Raw genomic sequence first — 19,038 nt, 5'->3', positions numbered from 1 at the left:
GTGGGATTCATTCTGTATCTCTCAGTGTCTGGTAGTGCGAGTGTGGGATTCATGTTGTATCTCTCAGTCTCTGGTAGTGTGTGTGAGTGTGGGATTCAATCTGTATCTCTCTGTCTCTGGTAGTGTGTGTGAGTGTGGGAATTAATTCTGTATCTGTCAGCCTCCAGTAGTGTGAGTGTGGGAATCTTTCTGTATCTCTCAGTCTCTGGTAGTGTGTGTGAGTGTGGAATTCATTCTGTATCTGTCAGTCTCGAGTAGTGCGAGTGTGGCATTCTGTCTGTGTCTGTGAGTCTCTGGTAGTGTGTGCGAGTGTGGAATTCCTTCTTTATTTGTCAGTCTCCAGTAGTGCGAGTGTGGCATTCTGTCTGTATCTCTCTGTCTCTGGTAGTGTGAGTGTGGGATTCATTCTGTATCTCTCAGTCTCTGGTAGTGTGTGTGAGTGTGGGATTCATTCTGTATCTCTCAGTCTCTGGTAGTGTGTGTGAGTGTGGGATTCATTCTGAATCTCTCAGTCTCTGGTAGTGTGAGTGTGGGAATCTTTCTGTATCTCTCAGTCTCTGGTAGTGTGTGTGAGTGTGGGATTCATTCTGTATCTCTCTGTCTCTGGTAGTGTGTGTGAGTGTGGGATTCATTCTGTATCTGTCAGTCTCCAGTAGTGTGTGTGAGTGTGGGATTCATTCTGTATCTGTCAGTCTCCAGTAGTGTGTGTGAGTGTGGGATTCATTCTGTATCTCTCAGTCTCTGGTAGTGTGTGCGAGTGTGGGATTCATTCTGTATCTCTCAGTCTCTGGTAGTGTGTGTGAGTGTGGGATTCATTCTGTATCTCTCAATCTCTGGTAGTGTGTGTGAGTGTGGGATTCATTCTGTATCGCTCTGTCTCTGGTAGTGTGTGTGAGTGTGGGATTCATTCTGTATCTCTCAGTCTCTGGTAGAGTGTGTGAGTGTGGGATTCATTCTGTATCTCTCAGTCTCTGGTAGTGTGTGTGAGTGTGGGATTCATTCTGTATCTCTCAGTCTCTGGTAGTGTGTGTGAGTGTGGGATTTATTCTGTATCTCTCAGTCTCTGGTAGTGCGAGTGTGGGATTCATTTTGTATCTCTCAGTCTCTGGTAGTGTGAGTGTGGGATTCATTCTGTATCTCTCAGTCTCTGGTTGTGTGTGTGACTGTGGGATTCATTCTGTATCTGTCAGTCTCCAATAGTGTGTGTGAGTGTGGGATTCATTCTGTATCTGTCAGTCTCTGGTAGTGCGAGTGTGGGATTCATTCAGTATCTCTCAGTCTCTGGTACTGTGTGTGAGTGTGGAATTAATTATTTATCTCTCAGTCTCTGGTACTGTGTGTGAGTGTGTGATTCATTCTGTATCTTTCACTCTCTGGTAGTGTGTGTGAGTATGGAATTCATTCTGTATCTCTCAGTCATTGGTAGTGTGTGAGTGTGGGATTCATTCTGTATCTCTCAGTCTCTGGTAGTGTGTGAGTGTGGGATTCATTCTGTATCTCTCAGTCTCTGGTAGTGTGTGAGTGTGGGATTCATTCTGTATCTCTCAGTCTCTGGTAGTGTGTGAGTGTGGGATTAATTCTGTATCTCTGTGTCTCTGGTAGTGTGTGAGTGTGGGATTCATTCTGTATCTCTCAGTCTCTTGTGGTGTGTGTGAGTGCGGGATTCATTCTGTATCTCTCAGTCTCTGGTAGTGCGAGTGTGGGATTCATTCTGTATCTCTCAGTCTCTGGTAGTGTGAGTGTGGGATTCATTCTGTATCTCTCAGTCTCTGGTAGTGTGAGTTTGGGATTCATTCTGTATCTGTCAGTCTCTGGTAGTGTGTGTGAGTGTGGGATTCATTCTGTATCTCTCAGTCTCTGGTAGTGCGAGTGTGGGATTCATGTTGTATCTCTCAGTCTCTGGTAGTGTGTGTGAGTGTGGGATTCAATCTGTATCTCTCTGTCTCTGGTAGTGTGTGTGAGTGTGGGAATTAATTCTGTATCTGTCAGCCTCCAGTAGTGTGAGTGTGGGATTCATTCTGTATCTGCAAGTCTCTGGTAGTGTGAGTGTGGGAATCTTTCTGTATCTCTCAGTCTCTGGTAGTGTGTGAGAGTGTGGAATTCATTCTGTATCTCTCAGTCTCCAGTAGTGTGAGTTTGGGAATAATTCTGTATCACTCAGTCTCTGGTAGTGTGTGTGAGTGTGGGATTCATTCTGTATCTGTCAGTCTCGAGTAGTGCGAGTGTGGCATTCTGTCTGTGTCTGTGAGTCTCTGGTAGTGTGTGCGAGTGTGGAATTCATTCTGTATCTCTCTGTCTCTGGTAGTGTGTGTGAGTGTGGGAATTCATTCTGTATCTGTCAGTCTCTGGTAGTGCGAGTGTGGGATTCATTCTGTATCTCTCAGTCTCTGGTAGTGTGTGTGAGTGTGGGAATTCATTCTATATCTGTCAGTCTCTGGTACTGTGTGAGAATCATTCTGTATCTCTCTGTCTCTGGTAGTGTGTGCGAGTGTGGGATTCATTCTGTATCTGTCAGTCTCCAGTAGTGTGTGTGAGTGTGGGAATCATTCTGTATCTCTCTGTCTCTGGTAGTGTGTGTGAGTGTGGGAATTCATTCTGTATCTGTCAGTCTCTGGTACTGTGTGAGAATCATTCTGTATCTCTCTGTCTCTGGTAGTGTGTGCGAGTGTGGGATTCATTCTGTATCTCTCAGTCTCTGGTAGTGTGTGTGAGTGTGGGATTCATTCTGTATCTGTCAGTCTCGAGTAGTGCGAGTGTGGCATTCTGTCTGTGTCTGTGAGTCTCTGGTAGTGTGTGCGAGTGTGGAATTCCTTCTGTGTCTGTCAGTCTCCAGTAGTGTGAGTGTGGGATTCATTCTGTACCTCTCTGTCTCTGGTAGTGTGTGTGAGTGTCTGATTCATTCCGTATCTCTCAGTCTCTGGTACTGTGTGTGAGTGTCTGATTCATTCTGTATCTCTCAGTCTCTGGTAGTGTGTGCGAGTGTGGGATTCATTCTGTATCTCTCAGTCTCTGGTAGAGTGTGTGAGTGTGGGATTCATTCTGTATCTCTCTGTCTCTGGTAGTGTGTGTGAGTCTGGGATTCATTCTGTATCTGTCAGTCTCTGGTAGTGTGAGTGTGGGATTCATTCTGTATCTCTCAGTCTCTGGTAGTGTGTGTGAGTGTGGGATTCATTCTGTATCTCTCTGTCTCTGGTAGTGTGTGTGAGTGTGGGATTCATTCTGTATTTGTCAGTCTCCAGTAGTGCAAGTGTGGCATGCTGTCTGTATCTGTGAGTCTCTGGTAGTGTGTGTGAGTGTGGGAATTCATTCTGTATCTGTCAGTCTCTGGTAGTGTGTGTGAGTGTGGGATTCATTCTGTATCTGTCAGTCTCCAGTAGTGTGTGTGAGTGTGGGATTCATTCTGTATCACTCAATCTCTGGTAGTGTGTGTGAGTTTGGGATTCATTCTGTATCTCTCTATCTCTGGTAGTGTGTGTGAGTGTGGGATTCATTCTGTATCTCTCAGTCTCTGGTAGTGTGAGTGTGGGATTCATTCTGTATCTCTCTGTCTCTGGTAGTGTGTGTGAGTGTGGGATTCATTCTGTATCTCTCAGTCTCTGGTAGTGTGTGTGAGTGTGGGATTCATTCTGTATCTCTCTGCCTCTGGTAGTGTGTGTGAGTGTGGGATTCATTCTGTGTCTCTCACTCTCTGGTAGTGTGAGTGAGTTTGGGATTCATTCTGTATCTCTCAGTCTCTGGTACTGTGCGTGAGTGTGGGATTCATTCTGTATCTCTCAGTCTCTGGTAGGGTGTGTGAGTGTGGGATTCATTCTGTATCTGTCAGTCTCCAGTAGTGTGTGTGAGTGTGGGATTCATTCTGTATCTGTCAGTCTCTGGTAGTGTGTGTGAGTGTGGGATTCATTCTGTATCTGTCAGTCTCCAGTAGTGTGTGTGAGTGTGGAATTCATTCTGTATCTCTCAGTCTCCAGTAGTGTGTGTGAGTGTGGGATTCATTCTGTATCTGTCAGTCTCTGGTACTGTGTGTGAGTGTGGGAATTCATTCTGTATCTGTCAGTCTCTGGTAGTGCGAGTGTGGGATTCATTCTGTATCTCTCAGTCTCTGGTAGTGTGTGTGAGTGTGGGAATTCATTCTGTATCTGTCAGTCTCTGGTACTGTGTGAGAGTGTGGGAATCATTCTGTATCTCTCTGTCTCTGGTAGTGTGTGCGAGTGTGGGATTCATTCTGTATCTGTCAGTCTCCAGTAGTGTGTGTGAGTGTGGGAATCATTCTGTATCTCTCTGTCTCTGGTAGTGTGTGTGAGTGTGGGATTCATTCTGTATCTGTCAGTCTCCAGTAGTGTGTGTGAGTGTGGGATTCATTCTGTATCTGTCAGTCTCCAGTAGTGTGTGTGAGTGTGGGATTCATTCTGTATCTCTCAGTCTCTGGTAGTGTGTGCGAGTGTGGGATTCATTCTGTATCTCTCAGTCTCTGGTAGTGTGTGTGAGTGTGGGATTCATTCTGTATCTCTCAATCTCTGGTAGTGTGTGTGAGTGTGGGATTCATTCTGTATCGCTCTGTCTCTGGTAGTGTGTGTGAGTGTGGGATTCATTCTGTATCTCTCAGTCTCTGGTAGAGTGTGTGAGTGTGGGATTCATTCTGTATCTCTCAGTCTCTGGTAGTGTGTGTGAGTGTGGGATTCATTCTGTATCTCTCAGTCTCTGGTAGTGTGTGTGAGTGTGGGATTTATTCTGTATCTCTCAGTCTCTGGTAGTGCGAGTGTGGGATTCATTTTGTATCTCTCAGTCTCTGGTAGTGTGAGTGTGGGATTCATTCTGTATCTCTCAGTCTCTGGTTGTGTGTGTGACTGTGGGATTCATTCTGTATCTGTCAGTCTCCAATAGTGTGTGTGAGTGTGGGATTCATTCTGTATCTGTCAGTCTCTGGTAGTGCGAGTGTGGGATTCATTCAGTATCTCTCAGTCTCTGGTACTGTGTGTGAGTGTGGAATTAATTATTTATCTCTCAGTCTCTGGTACTGTGTGTGAGTGTGTGATTCATTCTGTATCTTTCACTCTCTGGTAGTGTGTGTGAGTATGGAATTCATTCTGTATCTCTCAGTCATTGGTAGTGTGTGAGTGTGGGATTCATTCTGTATCTCTCAGTCTCTGGTAGTGTGTGAGTGTGGGATTCATTCTGTATCTCTCAGTCTCTGGTAGTGTGTGAGTGTGGGATTCATTCTGTATCTCTCAGTCTCTGGTAGTGTGTGAGTGTGGGATTCATTCTGTATCTCTCAGTCTCTGGTAGTGTGTGAGTGTGGGATTCATTCTGTATCTCTCAGTCTCTTGTGGTGTGTGTGAGTGCGGGATTCATTCTGTATCTCTCAGTCTCTGGTAGTGCGAGTGTGGGATTCATTCTGTATCTCTCAGTCTCTGGTAGTGTGAGTGTGGGATTCATTCTGTATCTCTCAGTCTCTGGTAGTGTGAGTTTGGGATTCATTCTGTATCTGTCAGTCTCTGGTAGTGTGTGTGAGTGTGGGATTCATTCTGTATCTCTCAGTCTCTGGTAGTGCGAGTGTGGGATTCATGTTGTATCTCTCAGTCTCTGGTAGTGTGTGTGAGTGTGGGATTCAATCTGTATCTCTCTGTCTCTGGTAGTGTGTGTGAGTGTGGGAATTAATTCTGTATCTGTCAGCCTCCAGTAGTGTGAGTGTGGGATTCATTCTGTATCTGCAAGTCTCTGGTAGTGTGAGTGTGGGAATCTTTCTGTATCTCTCAGTCTCTGGTAGTGTGTGAGAGTGTGGAATTCATTCTGTATCTCTCAGTCTCCAGTAGTGTGAGTTTGGGAATAATTCTGTATCACTCAGTCTCTGGTAGTGTGTGTGAGTGTGGGATTCATTCTGTATCTGTCAGTCTCGAGTAGTGCGAGTGTGGCATTCTGTCTGTGTCTGTGAGTCTCTGGTAGTGTGTGCGAGTGTGGAATTCATTCTGTATCTCTCTGTCTCTGGTAGTGTGTGTGAGTGTGGGAATTCATTCTGTATCTGTCAGTCTCTGGTAGTGCGAGTGTGGGATTCATTCTGTATCTCTCAGTCTCTGGTAGTGTGTGTGAGTGTGGGAATTCATTCTGTATCTGTCAGTCTCTGGTACTGTGTGAGAGTGTGGGAATCATTCTGCATCTCTCTGTCTCTGGTAGTGTGTGCGAGTGTGGGATTCATTCTGTATCTGTCAGTCTCCAGTAGTGTGTGTGAGTGTGGGAATCATTCTGTATCTCTCTGTCTCTGGTAGTGTGTGTGAGTGTGGGATTCATTCTGTATCTGTCAGTCTCCAGTAGTGTGTGTGAGTGTGGGATTCATTCTGTATCTGTCAGTCTCCAGTAGTGTGTGTGAGTGTGGGATTCATTCTGTATCTCTCAGTCTCTGGTAGTGTGTGCGAGTGTGGGATTCATTCTGTATCTCCCAGTCTCTGGTAGTGTGTGTGAGTGTGGGATTCATTCTGTATCTCTCAATCTCTGGTAGTGTGTGTGAGTGTGGGATTCATTCTGTATCTCTCTGTCTCTGGTAGTGTGTGTGAGTGTGGGATTCATTCTGTATCTCTCAGTCTCTGGTAGAGTGTGTGAGTGTGGGATTCATTCTGTATCTCTCAGTCTCTGGTAGTATGTGTGAGTGTGGGATTCATTCTGTATCTCTCAGTCTCTGGTAGTGTGTGTGAGTGTGGGATTTATTCTGTATCTCTCAGTCTCTGGTAGTGCGAGTGTGGGATTCATTTTGTATCTCTCAGTCTCTGGTAGTGTGAGTGTGGGATTCATTCTGTATCTCTCAGTCTCTGGTTGTGTGTGTGACTGTGGGATTCATTCTGTATCTGTCAGTCTCCAATAGTGTGTGTGAGTGTGGGATTCATTCTGTATCTCTCAGTGTCTGGTAGTGTGAGTTTGGGATTCATTCTGTATCTGTCAGTCTCTGGTAGTGTGTGTGAGTGTGGGATTCATTCTGTATCTCTCAGTGTCTGGTAGTGCGAGTGTGGGATTCATGTTGTATCTCTCAGTCTCTGGTAGTGTGTGTGAGTGTGGGATTCAATCTGTATCTCTCTGTCTCTGGTAGTGTGTGTGAGTGTGGGAATTAATTCTGTATCTGTCAGCCTCCAGTAGTGTGAGTGTGGGAATCATTCTGTATCTCTCAGTCTCTGGTAGTGTGTGAGAGTGTGGGATTCATTCTGTATCTGCAAGTCTCTGGTAGTGTGAGTGTGGGAATCTTTCTGTATCTTTCAGTCTCTGGTAGTGTGTGTGAGTGTGGAATTCATTCTGTATCTGTCAGTCTCGAGTAGTGCGAGTGTGGCATTCTGTCTGTGTCTGTGAGTCTCTGGTAGTGTGTGCGAGTGTGGAATTCCTTCTTTATTTGTCAGTCTCCAGTAGTGCGAGTGTGGCATTCTGTCTGTATCTCTCTGTCTCTGGTAGTGTGAGTGTGGGATTCATTCTGTATCTCTCAGTCTCTGGTAGTGTGTGTGAGTGTGGGATTCATTCTGTATCTCTCAGTCTCTGGTAGTGTGTGTGAGTGTGGGATTCATTCTGAATCTCTCAGTCTCTGGTAGTGTGAGTTTGGGAATCTTTCTGTATCTCTCAGTCTCTGGTAGTGTGAGTTTGGGAATAATTCTGTCTCACTCAGTCTCTGGTAGTGTGTGTGAGTGTGGGATTCATTCTGTATCTCTCAGTCTCTGGTAGTGTGTGAGAGTGTGGAATTCATTCTGTATCTCTCAGTCTCCAGTAGTGTGAGTTTGGGAATAATTCTGTCTCACTCAGTCTCTGGTAGTGTGTGTGAGTGTGGGATTCATTCTGTATCTGTCAGTCTCGAGTAGTGCGAGTGTGGCATTCTGTCTGTGTCTGTGAGTCTCTGGTAGTGTGTGCGAGTGTGGAATTCCTTCTGTATTTGTCAGTCTCCAGTCGTGCGAGTGTGGCATTCTGTCCGTATCTCTCTGTCTCTGGTAGTGTGTGTGAGTGTGGGATTCATTCTGTATCTCTCTGTCTCTGGTAGTGTGTGAGTGTGGAACTCATTCTGTATCTGTCAGTCTCTGGTAGTGTGAGTGTGGGATTCATTCTGTATCTGTCAGTCTCTGGTAGTGTGTGTGTGAGTGTGGGAATTCATTCTGTATCTGTCAGTCTCCAGCAGTGTGACTGTGGGATTCATTCTGTATCTCTCTGTCTCTGGTAGTGTGTGTGTGAGTGTGGGATTCATTCTGTATCTGTCAGTCTCTGGTAGTGAGAGTGTGGGATTCATTCTTTATCTCTCAGTCTCTGGTAGTGTGAGTGTGGGAATCATTCTGTATCTCTCAGTCACTGGTACTGTGTGTGAGTGTGGGATTCATTCTGTATCTCTCAGTCTCTGGTAGTGCGAGTTTGGGATTAATTCTGTATCTCTCAGTCTCTGGTAGTGTGAGTGTGGGATTCATTCTGTATCTCTCAGTCTCTGGTTGTGTGTGTGAGTGAGGGATTCATTCTTTATCTGTCAGTCTCCAGTGGTGTGAGTGTGGGATTCATTCTGTATCTCTCAGTCTCTGGTAGTGCGAGTGTGGGAATCATTCTGTATCTGTGAGTCTCTGGTAGTGTGTGCGAGTGTGGAATTCCTTCTGTATTTGTCAGTCTCCAGTAGTGCGAGTGTGGCATTCTGTCTGTATCTCTCAGTCTCTGGTAGTGTGTGTGTGAGTGTGGGAATTCATTCTGTATCTGTCAGTCTCCAGTAGTGTGAGTTTGGGAATCATTCTGTATCTCTCAGTCTCTGGTAGTGTGTGTGAGTGTGGGATTCATTCTGTATCTGCAAGTCTCTGGTAGTGTGAGTGTGGGAATCTTTCTGTATCTCTCAGTCTCTGGTAGTGTGTGTGAGTGTGGAATTCATTCTGTATCTGTCAGTCTCGAGTAGTGCGAGTGTGGCATTCTGTCTGTGTCTGTGAGTCTCTGGTAGTGTGTGCGAGTGTGGAATTCCTTCTTTATTTGTCAGTCTCCAGTAGTGCGAGTGTGGCATTCTGTCTGTATCTCTCTGTCTCTGGTAGTGTGAGTGTGGGATTCATTCTGTATCTCTCAGTCTCTGGTAGTGTGAGTGTGGGATGCATTCTGTATCTCTCAGTCTCTGGTAGTGTGAGTGTGGGATTCATTCTGTATCTCTCAGTCTCTGGTAGTGTGTGTGAGTGTGGGATTCATTCTGTATCTCTCAGTCTCTGGTAGTGTGTGTGAGTGTGGGATACATTCTGTATCTCTCTGTCTCTGGTAGTGTGTGTGAGTGTGGGAATTCATTCTGTATCTGTCAGTCTCCAGTAGTGTGAGTGTGGGATTCATTCTGTATCTCTCTGTCTCTGGTAGTGTGTGTGAATGTGGGATTCATTCTGTATCTCTCAGTCTCTGGTAGTGTGAGTGTCGGAATCATTCTGTATCTCTCAGTCACTGGTACTGTGTGTGAGTGTGTGATTCATTCTGTATCTCTCAGTCTCTGGTAGTGCGAGTGTGGGATTCATTTTGTATCTCTCAGTCTCTGGTAGTGTGAGTGTGGGATTCATTCTGTATCTCTCAGTCTCTGGTAGTGTGTGTGAGTGTGGGATTCATTCTGTATCTCTCTGTCTCTGGTAGTGTGTGTGAGTGTGGGATTCATTCTGTATCTGTCAGTCTCCAATAGTGTGTGTGAGTGTGGGATTCATTCTGTATCTGTCAGTCTCTGATAGTGCGAGTGTGGGATTCATTCAGTATCTCATAGTCTCTGGTACTGTGTGTGAGTGTGGGAATCATTCTGTATCTGTCAGTCTCTGTTACTGTGTGTGAGTGTGGGATTCATTCTGTATCTGTCAGTCTCCAGTAGTGTGTGTGAGTGTGGAACTCATTCTGTATCTGTCAGTCTCTGGTAGTGCGAGTGTGGGATTCATTCTGTATCTGTCAGTCTCTGTTCGTGCGAGTGTGGGATTCATTCTGTATCTCTCAGTCTCTGGTAGTGTGTGCGAGTGTGGGATTCATTCTGTATCTCTCAGTCTCTGGTAGTGTGAGTGTGGAATTCATTCTGCATCTCTCAGTCTCTGGGAGTGTGTGTGAGTGTGGGAATCATTCTGTATTTGTCAGTCTCCAGTAGTGTGAGTGTGGCAATCATTCTGTATCTCTCTGTCTCTGGTAGTGTGTGTGAGTGTGGGATTCATTCTGTTTCTTTCAGTCTGACTCTAAGTGTGATTTTTGGACTCGTAGGTAATGTATTGCTCAGTCTGCAGTCTGGGGAATATTTATGTAACTTTTTTCTATACCTTTCATTCAGATACCGTTCGTCTGCTCTATCTGATATTTAATTTGGTGCTAAGGCTGCACTATTGTGAGATTAACTCAGTGAATTTCAATCTGGGTGTGATTTTGGGCTGGGATTGATGCATCTGCCCGTCAGAGGGACTGTGTTGAGGTGAAATGGAACCAACCTCTGTCTCTCCTGCTCTGTTTGACTGTTGGATTGAAAATGTGTCTCTGAAACTTGGGATCAGTGCGGGACTGACTACTGCTGCTGTCTGTGACTGTGGAACTGATAACCTGTCTGTGTCTCTGCACTCTGGGAGTGAAAACATACCTACTGTGTGTGAGAAGGAGCTGGCTGCACTGTTCCTTAAGTCTCAGATGGAGGAAGCTTCACATTTATTCTGGTTCCTTCAAGTACTTGCCTGTAGGAAAAAAAAGTATATTTTATCAATCAAGAACAGATGAGGTAGAAAATACAAAAATTATCAATTTATAATCTCTCTGCTAATATTCATTATGAACATTCTCAAAGGAAAGCCAGCGATACAAACAGTGTCAGTGTCTGACTCCACTGCAGTACTGCAGCAATCAGCTTCTGCACACCAAGTGTGTTGTGCAGTTTTACAGCAACTTAGAGACATCTGCTCACAACCCTTACCCCTTCACTGCTCCATGAATGGGACTACCCGATGGAGCAGGGAATCTCACACCAGCCAGATTGCTGCTTCTAACCGTTCAACCAAAAGCAAACAGCCACAGTTTAAAACGTGTCCTTCAATCTTCTTACCTGGCAAGAAACACGGTGAGCCTGGAACTAAAGCGGATAAAGCTCACTGCTGGTTTGGAGAGAGAAAGCAGCAATGACTGTAAACAGCAGATTCTTCCCATTCTCTCTCCCTTACCCTGGACACACGCTGGCCACACACAGCCCGAGAACGGCCTCTCCCTTCCCTCACTCACTCCATGCTATGAGACCAGTTCTTGTTCCACTCCGGCTCTTACAAACAGACGCCGACTCCCCCTGAACTGTCCCCGGACTCAATGCCGATCTCTGAGCCCATCTGCGGACACGCTCCCAAAGCGATGAGCTGCTGTAAGGAGGCTGCTGTTTGCTGCCTTACTCCGGGGCCCTGATGTCTCCAGTCCCGGTTCTTTTAAACCATCTTCTTGCGCTCACTGAGTGAACGGCGATCACAGGCAGGGCTGGGGGAGGGGAATGCGCATGCGCTCTTCTGCTCACTGGGAATCGCCGTAGGGGGCGGGGCTTAACTGCGCACGCGCAGCTCCCTGCATAATTCAGCATAAAAATCAAAGGGAACTTTCCCCAATTCACTTTTATCAGAATCTGAGCAAAGGTATTGGGCCTGGGGGGGAAGGACAGAGAATGTCTAAAGCTGGGGGCTTGTCCATTTAAGGTGCTCAATTTGGGATCATTCCGTGCAGGGTGTTTGCTGATCTTGTGCCGTCTTCACAAAGCAATCCTGCAGAAGCATGGGAGGAACGAGGGAGCCGGAGTGTTTCCTGGAACGGGGCATGAGTTAATATCTGATAGCAACAGTCCTACATTACTCGGTCACTGAGAGTAATACCAAACGGCCCTGAGCGGCGAAGTTGCAGAGAGTGAAACAGGCAATAGAGGGTTAAATATTGACCATTGTTTGTCTCGCTCTCTGACACAGTCCCGCAGTGTGGGATTAATAATGTGTCTGTCTCTGGTACAATATCAGTATAAGACCACATCTTCTGTCTCTCCAATGGGAGCTTTCTGGAAATAAACTGAACTTCACAGTTTAGTCTGGAACTGATACTCTCTCTCCCTCTCACTGCCCTCCTCACTCTGTCTCTCCCTCTAACCATTTGCTCTGTCTCTCTTCATTCTCTGTTGCACTTTCTAAGAAGGTGGGATGCTGTTACTGAGCGTGAAATTGGCACACTGACAGGAAGTCTAATACCAACACTCTCACTCGCTTTTCTCTTATACTGTACATGAAGGAGGGATATTTTAATTAATGTCCTGTGGATACACTGTTAGAAACTGTAAGACTAATACTGTGTCTCTGTCTGGTACTGGTGACTGGAACTGTGTGAGTGTGGGATCCATTTGCATCTGTCAATCTCTGGTAATGTGTTTGGGTGTGGGATTAATTATGTATCTGTCAGTCTCTGGTATCTTGTGTGAGTGTGGGATACATTCTATATCTCTCTGTCTCTGGTACTGTGTGTGAGTGTGGAATAAATTCTGTGTCTGTGAGTCTCTGGTACAGTGTGTGAGTGTGGTATTTATTCTGTATCTGTGAGTCTATGGTACTGTGTGTGAGTGTGGTATAAATTCTGTATCAGTGAGTCTCTGGTACTGTGTGCGAGTGTGGAATAAATTCTGTATCTGTGAGTCTCTGGTACTGTGTGCGAGTGTGGTATTTATTCTGTATCTGTGAGTCTATGGTACTGTGTGTGAGTGTGGTATTTATTCTGTGTCTGTGAGTCTCTGGTACTGTGTGTGAGTGTGGTATTTATTCTGTATCTGTGAGTCTATGGTACTGTGTGTGAGTGTGGTATAAATTCTGTATCAGTGAGCCTGTGGTACTCTGTGTGATTGTGTAGTTCAGGCTGTAATAATCGAATTGATATGATACCTTTAATCTGTTACTGTTTAAGATTTTTGGAGTGGTATGTACTGTGTAGCATTGTCAGTACTAATGGAATTGATACTATATCTTTCAATATGTTTATGTATGAGATTTTTGGACTGGTATGTAATGTGTATATGTAATGTCATAGAGGGGGTGCAACGGAGATTCACCAGACTGGTTCCTGGTTTGGGGGACAGATTGAGCATAATAGGCCTAAATTCCCCAGACTTTAGAAGAATGAGAGGTGATCTCATTGAAACATACACAATTCTTACCAGACTTCACAGGGTAGATGCAAGGAGGAGGTTTACCCTGGCTGGGGAGTCTAAAACGAGAGGTCCCAGTCCCAGAATAAGTGGTCGGACATTTAGTACTGAGATGAGGATAAACTTCTTCACTCAGAGGGTGATGAATCTTTGGAATTCTGAATCCCAGAGGGCTGTGGTGGCTCAGTTGTTGAGTGTATTCAAGACAGAAATCGATAGATTTTTGAATATTAGGAGTATAAAGGGATATGGGGATAATGCAGAAAAATGGAGATGAGTCAGAGTATCATCCATGATCTCACTGAATGGCGGAGCAGGTTCGAAGAGCCAAATGCCCAATCCTGCTCCTGTTTCGTATATTTCTTATGTTCTTATCAGTCTGCACTCTGGGTTATTTCATTGCGTTGGATTCTGTAACTTTCAACCAGTCTGTCGTATTGGATATTTATTTTGTAGCTCAGGCTGCACTCTTGTGAGATTGACACAGAGCCTTTCAACCTGATAGTGGGTGTGATTATGGGCTGGGATTGATGTATCTACCTGTCAGCAGTACTGAGTTGTGGTGAAATGGAAACAACCTCGGTCTCTCCTGATCTGTTTGACTGCTGGATTGAAAATGTGTCACTGTAAACTGTGAGCAGTGGTGGACTGGCTACTGCTGCTGTCTGTGACTGTGGAACTGATAACCTGTCCGAGTCTCTGCACTCTGGGAGTGATAACATACCTACTGTGTGTGAGATGGAGCTGGCTGCACTGTTCCTCATGCCTCAGGTGGAGGGAGCTTCACATTTAATCCAGTTACTTCAAATAATTGCGTGTAGGGAAAAAAGTATCTCTTATAAATCAAGAACAGATGAGGTAAAAAATAAAAAGGTGATAGAAACATAGAAGATAGGAGCAGGAGTAGGCCATTCGGCCCCTCGAGCCTGTTCCGCCATTCAATGAGATCATGGCTGATCATCCAAACTCAGTACCCTGTCTTTGCCTTCTCCCCATATCCCTTGATCACTTTAGCCTTAAGAAATATATCTAACTCCTTCTTGAATATACTTAATGAATTGGCCTCAACTGCCTTCTGTGGTAGAGTATTCCACAGGTTCACCACTCTCTGGGTCAATTTATAATCTCTCTGCTAACAATCATTATGAACATTCGCAGAGGAAAGCCAGCGATACAAACAGTGTCAGTGTCTGACTCCACTGCAGTACTGCAGCAATCAGCTTCTGTACACCAAGTGTGTTTTCCAATTTTACAGCAATTCAGTGCCACAAACCAACCACTGCACTGCTCCGTGAATGGGACTACCCGATGGAGCAGGGATCTTTACACAGGGCAGATTGGGCAGAAGCATGGCAGATGCAGTATACTGTGGCTAAATTCGAGGTTATCCACTTTAGTGAAAAATACAGGAATGCAGGTTATTATCTGAACGGCAATAGATTGGGAGAAGGGGAAGTGCAATGAGACCTGGGTGTCCTTGTGCACCAGTCGCTGAAAGTAAGCATGCAGGTGCAGCAGGTGGTTAAGAAGGCAAATGGTACATTGGCCTTCATAGCGAGAGGGTTTGAGTACTGGAACAAGGATGTCTTGCTGCAGTTGCACAGGGCCTTGGTGAGACTACACCTTGAGTATTGTGTGCAGTTTTGGTCGCCTTATCTGAGGAAGGATGCTCTTGCCATGGAGAGAGTGCAGCAAAGATTCACCAGACTGATACCTGGGATGGCAGGAATGAAGTATGAGCAGAGATTGGGTCGATTAGGCTTATACTCGCTGGAATTTAGAAGGGAGGGGATCTCATTAAAATTTATAAAATTCTAACAGGACTAGACACACTAGATGCAGGAAGGATATTCCCGATGGCCGGGGAGTCAAGAACCAGGTTTCACAGTCTAAGGATAAGGGGTAAGCCATTTAGGACAGAGATGAGGAGGAATGTCTTCACCCAGAGAGTGGTGAACCTGTGGAATTTTTTACCACAGAAGGCAGTGGAGGCCAATTCATTAAATATATTCAAGAAGGAGTTAGAAATATTTCTTAAGGCTAAAGGGGTCAAGGGATATGGGGAGAAGGCAGGGTCAGGTTACTGAATTTGGATGATCAGCCATGATCTCGTTGAATGGCGGAACAGGCTCGAGGGGCCGAATGGCCTACTCCAGCTCCTATCTTCTATGTTTCGATGTTTCCATGCTAAGTCCCTCTCCCATGGGACTAACCATTCAAACAAAAACAAACAGCCCCTGTTTGAAACGTGTCTTTCACACTTCTCACCTGGTGCCTGCAATAGATGCTCTTTGTATCAATCCTTACTGTCCGGCTCTGCTTCCACTGCTCACTGTCCAATGACAAGAAATACGGCGAGTCTGGAACTAAACCGGGAACATTCGCTACTGGTTTGCCGAGAGAAAGCAACAATGATTGTAAATAGCAGATCCTTCCCATTCTGTCTCCCTTACCCTGGACACACGCTGGCCACACACAGCCCGAGAACGGCCTCTCCCTTCCCTCACTCACTCCTTGCTCTGAGACCAGTTCTTGTTCCACTCCGGCTCTTACAAACAGACGCCGACTCCCCCTGAACTGTCCCCGGACTCAATGCCGATCTCTGAGTCCATCTGCGGACACGCTCCCAAAGTGATGTGCTGCTGTAAGGAGGCTGCTGTTTGCTGCCTTCCTCCGGGGCCCTGATGTCTACATTCCGGGCCATCTTCTTCCGCTCACTGAGTGAATGGCGAACAGAGGCAGAGCTGGGGGAGGGGACCCGCATGCGCTCTACTGCTCACTGGAAATTGATTGAGGGGGTGGGGCTAAACAGCGCAAGCGCAACTCCCTGCATTAATTGAGCACAAAAATCAAAGGGAACTTTCCCCAACTCACTTTTATCAGAATCTGAGCAAATGAACTGGGCCTGGGGGGAAAAGGACAGAGAATGTTTAAAGCTGGAGGCTTGCCCCTTTAAGATGCTCAATTTGGGATCATTCCGTGCAGGCTGTTTGTTCTTCATGATCGCGTCTTCACAAAGCAATCCTGCAGAAACTATTGAGGAACGAAGGAGTCGGAGTGTTTGCTGAGACCGTGCAGGAGTTAATATCTGACAGGAACAGCACCAGATTAATTTAATCGGAGAGAATCACTCGGTTACTGAGAGTAACACCGAACGACCCTGAGCTGCGAGATTGTAAGAGAGTACAACAGGGAAGAGAGGGTTAAATATGGGACATTGTTCCTCTCACTCTCTGATATTGTCCCGCAGTGTGGGATTAATAATGTGTCTGTCTCTGGTACAATACCATAGAAGCCTAGAATCATTGAATGTTTCCAGCACAGAAGAAGTCCATTCGGCCCGTCGAGCCCGTGCCAGCAAGGGCCCTTCAGTTTGTCCCAATCCCCCGCCCTTTCCCCGGAGCCCTGCAAATGTGTTTCCTTCAGGTGTTTATCCAATTCCCTTTTCAAAGCCAGGATTGAATCTGCCACCATCATCCTTTCAGGCAGTGCATTCCAGATCATAACCGCTCACTGCATCAAAAACTGTGTCTTCAGGGCACCTCTGCTTCATTTATCAATCACCTTCAATCTGTGTCCTCTGCTTCCCCACCCTTCCACCAATGGGAACAGCTTCTCTCTGTCTACTCTGTCCAGGCACTTTTTGATTTTGAACTCCTCGATCAAATCTCCCAACATTCTCTGCTCGAAGGAGAACAACCCCAGCTTCGCCAGACTCTCCCCGGAACTGAGGTCCCTCATCCGTGGAACCATTCCTGTGAATCTTGTAACTCTCAGTGAGAGGTGAGTCTGCATCCTCTGCCTGCCCAGTGGGATCTCTCTGGATTCACGGGACTGGAGAGCCCAGCCTGGAACTGATAGGCTGTATGTTTTTCTCACCGCCCTGCCTCGCTCTGGCCTGTCTCTCGCTCAGCCCAATCTCTCTCTCTCTCACTGTCTCTCTCACTCTCTCGCTATCCGCTCTCTCTTGTACTGTTTGTCAGAGCGGGATACAGTTGAGCCTGATATGGAAGCACTGTTGAAAGTGCAAGACTGACATTGTGTCTGTTTCTCTCTCTCTCTCTGGTGCTGCCCCTGAATCTGGGGAACAGAGCGCCGGCCTCAGAGTGTTTAACACTGACTGAGCTGGGAAACTCCAACTAACCCCGAGAATCGGCAGCACAGGCCGAGCGGAGAGGAAAACCTGTCCTGTGCACTATAAATCTGGGAACAGATTGTGCTGTGAATGAGCAGAGTGAACATTGTGTCAGCGAGAGTGTGTTAAAGGGGCGGGTGGGTTAGACTAATGTCACTGTGTTTGTGTGTCCGCTCTTATCGCCGGAATTCAGAGACCCTCTTGTGTAAAATTCAAAGATTTCCCTGTCATAGGATCGTCCTGCTCCCCTGCTCAGCCCTGAAGTGGGAATTAAACGTGAAGCTTTATTTGATTTCAAATTTCAGTCAAAAAACAGTGAACATGTGCGCGATCGGGTGAGAGAGCGCGATCAGTGCAGCAATGAAACGGCTTTAAATCGAAATTGCTGCCTTTAATTCTGATGAAACTTTCTCGACAGCAAACATCCCGGTCTTCGAGAGAAACAGAGGCCAGCCTGGGAATGTGGAGTGCCCGAGTTTAATTGGAATCGGAGAGTTAATGAGGAGAGAGAAACACAGAGAGGCTGGAGGGCCGGGAGCTGACAGCAGGATGTCTCCGCCCCGTCCGCTCGCTGCCTTTAAGTTGCTCTGTGTCGCCGCCTCTCGTTTCATTCCTGACACAGCTCTGACTGTCAGAGAGATTTTCTACAGAGTCGCCGACATGACTGAGACTGCAGCCGCCGAAACGGCTCCTCCTGCCGCCGCCGCTCAAACCAAGTCTCCCAGCAAGAAGAAGAAGGCGGCTCCCCGCTCCAAGCCAGCCGGTCCCACGTTGGGCGAGCAGATCCTCGAGGTTGTGGCGAGTGGCAGCGATCGCAAGGGGATGTCGCTGGTCGCGATAAAGAAGGCTCTGGCTGCCAACGGCGTCGATGTGCTGAAGTTAAGTTCCCAGATCAGGTTAAGTATCAAGAGGAAAGTGGAAAACGGCTCCCTGGAGCAGACCAAGGGCACGGGCGCCTCGGGTTCCTTCAGGCTCGCTAAGAAGGAATCCCAGCCGAAAGAGGGAAAGAAGGTGAAGAAACCGGCAACCAAGAAATCTGCAGTAAAGAAACCAACAGCCAAGAAACCTCCAGCCAAGAAACCAGCAGCCAAGAAATCTCCAGCCAAGAAACCAGCAGCCAAGAAATCCCCAGCCAAGAAACCAGCAGCCAAGAAAACGAGCAACAAGAAGACAGCAACGTCACAAAAGACAGTGAAAGCGGCGGCTGGGAAGAAGGCGGCGGTGAAGAAGCCCAAGAGCCCCAAGAAGGCCACAGGCGGAAAGGTGAAGGCAGCCAAGAAGGTGGAAAAACCCAAGGCCAAGCCCAAATCAGCAAAGTCTCCCAAAGCAGCGAGCAAAAGAAAGTAAAAAGGACAACTTGTAAACATCTCAACCAAAAGGCTCTTTTCAGGGCCACCCACGTCTTTCCAAAAAGAGCTGATCGCGGAATCAGATGATCCATGTCCCGGGGCCGGGCTCAGACTCCCGATTGAAATCATTTCAAATGAACCCCGGCTTCCTGGTGACTCGTTGACATTCGCTGCACCCACCCCTCCCCCACAGAGAGAATGGGATGTCCGGGCCGGGCCTCACCCGGGGGGTGTTCGGCTCCAGTCTCAGTTCAGGGTCATTTTCAGTTCACAGATTCAGGGTGAGGGTCTCTGTGAAACGGTGACACTGGGGATACCCCGCGTCACAATTCAAACCCCAACACATGAGATTCTCCAAATCAGCTGGAATAAGGTGTTTGTAAACTGCTGAACCCGTCTGTGTGGGGAAGTGTGGGGAGATGGAATAAGGTCCGAGATTG

At 46.6% G+C, this 19,038-nt stretch overlaps 1 protein-coding gene across 1 annotated transcript; it reads left to right on the top strand.

Annotated features, from left to right (window-relative positions):
* The first annotated feature begins 17,909 nt into the window (after positions 1-17,909).
* Positions 17,910-18,616, top strand: LOC147087752 (histone H1.01-like). The gene has a single exon (XM_085977823.1). It carries the CDS (start codon positions 17,910-17,912, stop codon positions 18,594-18,596), a length of 687 nt encoding a protein of 228 aa, XP_085833949.1. The 3' UTR covers positions 18,597-18,616.
* Positions 18,617-19,038: the final 422 nt, after the last annotated feature.

This window comes from Somniosus microcephalus, unplaced genomic scaffold (assembly GCF_052327205.1).
Source record: "Somniosus microcephalus isolate GS21.2 unplaced genomic scaffold, FLI_Smic_1.0 unresolved_chr5, whole genome shotgun sequence".
NCBI classification, from domain to species: domain Eukaryota; kingdom Metazoa; phylum Chordata; class Chondrichthyes; order Squaliformes; family Somniosidae; genus Somniosus; species Somniosus microcephalus.
The sequence above is the reverse complement of the archived record's forward strand: the minus strand, read 5'-3'. Positions and strand labels throughout refer to the sequence as shown.